A 7,165-nucleotide genomic window follows, 5' to 3' on the forward strand; every position below is an offset into this window, starting at 1 on the left:
TGCCCAAATAATTGTGGTCATTTTGGAAAATGACCAGAAGTTTGGTTATTTTGCAAAATGACACTTAGTACCTTTGGTCATTTTGTAAAGTTACCCCAATAGCTGCTGGTCATTATGCAAAAATAAACAAATAGTAGCTTAAAATTGATTAGGAAAAGTCTAAGTATTAATAAAGGTGTGTGTTTTATTCATTCAACATTAAAAACTTACATTACACATTACAAGTATATTAGAATATTGAAAGAACTAAAAGTGAACTTGAAAATTATTTCAACAATTATCAAAATTAGCATTATCTGACTTGTTTGAACAAGAGTTGCTGCATTCACATCTGCTGTTGCACAATACTTCGTTTTTGAAGCATTTACAGCGTCTCCTCCGACATGACTGGGTGCAGCTACACTTACTGATCCCCTGGCCATGTCCCATCGAGTCTGCAATAGCTACCTCTCGCAGACTGACTTCGCGATCCTTTATTACCTCTTCGAGTGACATAAATTTTTCAGCACATAAAGTGAACTGATTCCGACAGTACACCTGTTTAAGTAAACCATGTTTTGTCCCTAGTTTGTAAGTTCTGCCATCCATTGTCTCAGTTATAATTGCCTTTGCATTTGCAAACTCTGCTCGTCCACTGTCAACAAGTGAAATAGGAACCATGACAGTGTCCCCTGCAAGGGCTGGCTTGAAACGCTGTACTGATTTATCCTTCATTTTTTTTAGCTTGCTTCTCTTGTTGTATTTTCGATTCCCTTCGTTCAGTCTGAATGCTACGATTTCTATTGCATAGGCAACAGAGCACAGGGTCATCAACATTGTCATTTACAGTTGAATAACACTGACCAGAAGGATGACATGGAATGTTTTGACCACACGAGTTGCAATTTATGGCACAACTCTCTGCACTTCTCCCCTGTTCTACATTTTGATCTTCTTCATTAACTGAACAAAGTGCTTCTGCAAGCTGCTCCTCTGTCTCCATGCCTTCATTATTTCTTCTGGTGTGTTGACAGCAGAAATACCAAGATGAGCCTTTTCTCCGCACATGGCTTCATAAGGTGTCCTGCCAATTCCAGAATGGAAGCGCGTGTTTTTCTGCCACTGAACAAAGCGCAGTCCATTTGACCATTGTGTAGTGTTGTTATCTTTCATCCAGCAAGCGATTATTGCTTCAACATCTCTGTTTGCTCGTTCCACGGAACCCTGTGATTGAGAATATCTTGGTTTCCCATGAACTAGCTTACATTCTGGCCACATAGCCAGAACTTCCTTGATTACCTTATTTGAAAATTCTCTCCCATTGTCAGATTAAAGAATATGAGGGGCTCCTTTATCACAGAAAATGTCAACCAGGTGAAAAGCTATCTCCTCGGCAGTCTTAGTCTGTAGGGCTCGAAGGCATATCATCTTAGTCAAGTGATCCTGGTAATTGAAAATGAAACGGTATTTCCCATCTGGTTGACTCTGCATATCAATCAAGTCAACCTACAAAGACACAGTACAAGACAAAATTATAAGTAATGCAAATACATCATCATAATTATTATTGTCAGTAGAATTATTATTATTATTATTATTATTATTATTATTATTAAACATACACTTGCACACACACTTTGAAACATTTGTATCTGCATATGATACTAATTCGAGCGTGTTTCAAGTTCAGTTTTAGTTCTTTCAATATTCTAATATACTTGTAATGTGTAATGTAAGTTTTTAATGTTGAATAAAAAAACACACACCTTTTTTAATACTTAGACTTTTCCTAATCAATTTTAAGTTACTATTTGTTTATTTTTGCATAATGACCAGCAGCTATTGGGGTAACTTTACAAAATGACCAAACTTCTGGTCATTTTCCAAAATGACGACAATTATTTGGGCATTTTGCATACTGACAGATATTTTGGTCTTTTTCCAAAATGACCGGGCAGTTTGCAAAATGACCAATTCCTCAAAATGACCGTAACATATATATATATATATATATATATGTATATGTGTGTGTGTGTGTATGTGTGTGTGTCTATGGGCTTTGTTCTGCAGTGGAATAGTTAGGGCTGATAATATATATATATATATATATATATACTCTCTCTATATATATAAAATCCCTTTGCTGTGAAAAAACCTAGTTGATTGCATGAGTATCAGACAATGTTAAGGTAAAACCCTAGTGCTTCAGATACATTACCTGCTTCATTTACTGATATAAAACCTTAGTTATTTATCCCCATATCTAACAAGTCAATTTCTTTGTATTGTTATATAAAATGTCATAGAAAAACCTGAGAATTTTCCAGTCCTGGGTAAATTAGATATTAAATCCAGCTTCGATGCAAAGCGAGACATTAAAGATTTATCCATTGTTGTGTTTTGCCATAAAAATCGCCGGGAGATTTTTTGTCAAAGGCTGTAAAATAAAAGGATCATGTCAGCATATCTATTTTACTGCGGAAATAAACGTGAGCGATTCTATTTTTTTTCTTTTTGTGAGCGAAAGTAAGCATTGACGTTTCTATCCGCGGTGAATGAAAGCCTCGCACAGTTTTGTTTCTTGGGTGCACCGTCAGCAAGGGGGTCTGATTTGACATTCCTTTCGTGCGGTTAGATTTCTACTGTAAAGAAGTGCTGGCGAGAATTTTTTTTTTTCTTATCATCTCGTATTTTTACTGTAGGAAACGTTTTGAGACTTCCTTCTTGTACTTTGATATTCTGTATTGGTTATGTTTTATTCTGGCAGCTTTTTACTGCAGAGAGCTGATAGAACAAAGAGTGTCTTTGATACACCTTTATTTCTTCTGTAAATGATATTTTACTGAGATATACTAAGATGTGAATTTGTCTATTGATGTTCGTTTTTCCCTTTGAATCTACGTATGGAAGTGTATTATTTATGGGTGTATTTTATACTCATGTATTTCTACTGCAGATATATTGAAGCATCATGCCTGCTCTTTCAAATTAATGGTTTCATTTATTTATTGTAAATTTACTCTGAAAACTTTATATCCCTTACTTCTTATGAGAAAATTTTCTTGTTTTATGATTTTTTCCCGTCTTATATCCAAAGATATAACGTTGAAGGCTATATTTTTTTTTATACCACTGTTTACTAAATAATTGCTTTATGCTGATGTCTTTTTTTACTCTTTATTAATATACGAGTTTAATCTCTAGTAGAGTAGTTGCTTATCATATTCGAAGTTTTATTAAGTTGAGGATATTGTCACTTCATAATCATTTTCATAGTTTTTCTTCGTACACCATCTTTCTTTTTCCTTCTCTTTTATCTCTTTTTACATAGTTTTCTTTTTCTAAATCATGTACAAAATACATTTTCTTATATCTAATATTTTCGACGAAGGTCTTCAGAAACAAAAACATACAGATTATTTTTTTATATATTACATAGATAAATGTTTAAATCGTCCCAGAATTAAGAAAAAAAATAATCGTTAGTTTTCCCCCATAGTCATTTTTATTCTTGGTACACCCATTCCAAGTCAACATTCCTTCCTGCATTGTTCTTTTGCCTGTCCACCTCCTATCCATATTTATTTTCCCCACTCTTTCTCTTTCTCTGTCTCTGTCGGCATTTGCTTTACTGATATTTTTCTGCTTGCCGTTCCTCATTTTGCTTCCGTGGCGTTTGTCTGTCTGTCAATATTTGCTTTCGCGATATCCCCTTGAAGGAAGCGGTAGATAAAACGGCGATTTTATCTTTCTTTGTCTTTTATCTTTACTTAATATTTTATCGTTTGCCTGCTGTGATATTTTATAATAGTGTACAGACTTAATGATAAAGCTCTCCTAAAGTGCTTAGTTAACATATTCATATGGTGGTCATGATACTTACCTTATAAGTAGGCAGAGTTAAATTATCAGTTGAACCGGAATATTCTGTGAAGTCCCATTGGGATTATCAAGCTAAGCAGTATATTTGTAGCTGGTAGTTACTCTGATAGGTGAGTCGCAGCCACCGTTGAGAAGAGAAGAGGCCTGGTAACCTTATCGTAAAATGATTTCTGAAACCCGGAGGCGTATTTTGGCACTTTGGAACAAACCCACCCCCTATTGTAAGAGCTTTATAGAAAGAAAAATTGTAAGATATACACATACTAGTTTACGCGATCTGTCAAAAATGACGGCTAAATATTTAGAATGTACACACACGAAAACGCACCCCCTCTCTCCAGGGTATGACTACTTCGTCTCCCCATCCAAGGGATAGGGAGAGCTGAGCGTCACCTAATATATATATATATATATATATATACATATACATATATATATACATATATATATATATATATATATAAAATAACCAGACACTTGTTCTTTATTATACAGGAGAAATATCTGTATTTTGTATTTGTTTACAAGACCACGCTCTCCATATACTGCCAAATTATGTAAAGCTATTGTTTTTTCCTATTACTTCTCCATAATTCAAAACAATTCCCCACATGATAAACAAGTTAAATTTATAAAAAAAAATATAGAATTATTAATAAAATAGCCTGATTTCCTCTCTAAACGACCTTGAACTGACATCGTCAATGGTCAACCAAACATAAGTTCGTGATGCCAGCGTACATTTCGTATATACTCAAAATATATACTAAATTAAAAATGGAGTAATTACTCAAGTGTTCATAAAATATACAATTCACAAATAGTGACACTTTTGAGTAATTACTCCATTTTTAATCTAGTATACATTTTGAATATATATCAAGTGTACGGTGGCATCACGAACTTCATTTGGTTGACTGTGTTGACGATGTCAGTTCTAGGTTGTTTAGTGAGGAAGCCAGGCTAGTTTTTCTTTTCATAATTCTATAGTTTTTATAACTTTGTCTTGTTTCCCATGTAGCGAATTGTTTTAAATCAGGAAAAAGTAATAGAGGAAAACAACAGCTTTGCATAATTTGGCAGTATATGGAGAGTGTTGTCTTGTAAACAAATACTTTATATCTTAATGTATTTGTTTATATGGAAATTATTAGAACACTCTCACTCTCTCTCTCTCTCTCTCTCTCTCTCTCTCTCTCTCTCTCTCTCTGCCATATAACAGCGCATCCTCTCAAATACTACTGCCTCTTTCACTGGTCGATCTGTGTCAATAGGCGTAGGAGGAGATGATGATAGTGATGATGAGTCGGTGGTTGTAAGGTTAAAGAATTCTACTGTATAGCAAGTGTTTGATATTTTATATAGTTTTTTTTTTTTTTTTTTTTTTTTGTGGTGCAGCTGATTTTTCGTGTATTTGTTTTTATATACCTCTCATTTTCAAAATTATTTAATCATATACGTCTTTAAGGGACCTTTTTGTTGAAGTGAAGACATTTGTTGCAAATATGATTTCGATAATTTGAGGCGCCCTCAAACTTATTTAAAGATCCATTATTTTATGCATATCACAAGGCAACCGTAATTGAGTAATTTGTTAAAACCAAAGAAGCTAATCATTTTGATTTTGTTGGTTTGTGCATTTGTCCATTACATTGTTTTCCCCCATGTAATTAATAACGGGATGATTCGGCCTTTCTCTCTAAATGGAACTGTAAATATTTTTCGCGCTTCAGAATTGCACATGACCCCATTTTGACCCGATGGAAAAAATAGCATTAGTTCATTCGAAATTGCAATAACCAGTTTCGGAAAGTTCATTATTGTGCGATCCAAAAATGATTCCATTCACTTGTTTACATATCGGCTCCCAAATTCTCGCTCTCTCTTTATTGTCCGTGTTGAAACCCTGTTGCTGTTGTTAAGTGGGGGTAATCACATGGCCTCTTATAGCAGTTTTTGACATCGGATGTTTAGGTTCTCTCTCTCTCTCTCTCTCTCTCTCTCTCTCTCTCTCTCTATATATATATATATATATATAAAATATAAGCCCTTGTTTGATAAGACACAGAAGAGGTAAAAACAATTATTTCCTACCATGGTACATATGAATGATACTCACTTTATAAAAGTAAGAAAATTGAAGATACCCATAATTATAAACTCGCCATCGCATTGCATGTTAACGAAACCTGTTCTTCCTCCATTATTTATAAGAAATGAATAGTGTAAAGGAGAAGTTACATATAAATGTGCATTAAACAGACAGGTTATGTTTTTGTAAGACATGTAAACAAAGCAAATACATTGTAGGAAAATTGCCTGTAATTTGCCACTTACCAGGCGCACTCATCGTTACATGATAATGGAATATGAGAATTTATGTATATATGCAGTGGCTGTACACACTCACACACACACACACACACACATATATATATATATATACATACATATATATATATATATATACATACATACATATATATATATATATATATATATGAAAAACTTGAACTTCCTCATTCCTGTTTTCCTGAGGCTAAACTAACTAGTTTAGCTTTTCGATCTCGTGAGATTAAAGCTCTGTTGATGGACCTTGATGCTTATGGAGGTGTAGACCCTAATGGTATTTTTCCTTTGTTTTTTATAAAGACAGCAGATTTCTTAGCTCCAAAGTTATCAGTTATTTTACGCAAGTTAGCAAGAAGAGGAGCTTTTAGCACTTGTTGGAGAATTGGTAATGTTACTCCTCTATGTAAATGTGTTTGTGGTAGCTCAAGTCCCACTGATTACCGCCCAATTTCCATAACTCCCATATTATCTAAAGTTTTTGAACGTCTTCTGGCAAAACGTCTTAATAGGTTTGCTGAAGGTAATCATCTATTCCCTAGTTTGCAATTTGGTTTTCATAAAGGCCTTGGAGCATGTGATGCCCTTCTTACAATCTCCAATGCAGTACAGAAATCCCTTGATTGTGGTCGGGAAGTTCGTATGATTGGCCTTGATTTTAGTGCTGCCTTTGACCGTGTTAATCATGAGGCCCTTGTTTTCAAACTGAAACAGTTGGGAGTGGGTGGGTCGTTTCTTAGCATTATTATTGATTTTTTAAGTAGTAGATCTCAAAGAGTTGTTGTTGATGGGCACCATAGTGAGTATAGGAATGTGATATCCGGTGTTCCACAGGGTAGTGTTCTTGGCCCATTACTTTTCATACTATATACACATGACATGTGGTTTGGCCTAGAAAATAAGCTTGTTGCATATGCAGATGATGCTACTCTCTTTGCATCAATTCCATCCCCTG

At 34.5% G+C, this 7,165-nt stretch overlaps 1 protein-coding gene across 1 annotated transcript; it reads right to left on the bottom strand.

Annotated features, from left to right (window-relative positions):
- Window positions 1-918: 918 nt before the first annotated feature.
- On the bottom strand, window positions 919-1,257 carry LOC137621887 (KRAB-A domain-containing protein 2-like). Its single transcript, XM_068352391.1, has one exon. It carries the CDS (start codon window positions 1,255-1,257, stop codon window positions 919-921), a length of 339 nt encoding a protein of 112 aa, XP_068208492.1.
- Between the last annotated feature and the right edge of the window lie 5,908 nt (window positions 1,258-7,165).

Source organism: Palaemon carinicauda, chromosome 28 (genome assembly GCF_036898095.1).
Source record: "Palaemon carinicauda isolate YSFRI2023 chromosome 28, ASM3689809v2, whole genome shotgun sequence".
Taxonomy (NCBI): domain Eukaryota; kingdom Metazoa; phylum Arthropoda; class Malacostraca; order Decapoda; family Palaemonidae; genus Palaemon; species Palaemon carinicauda.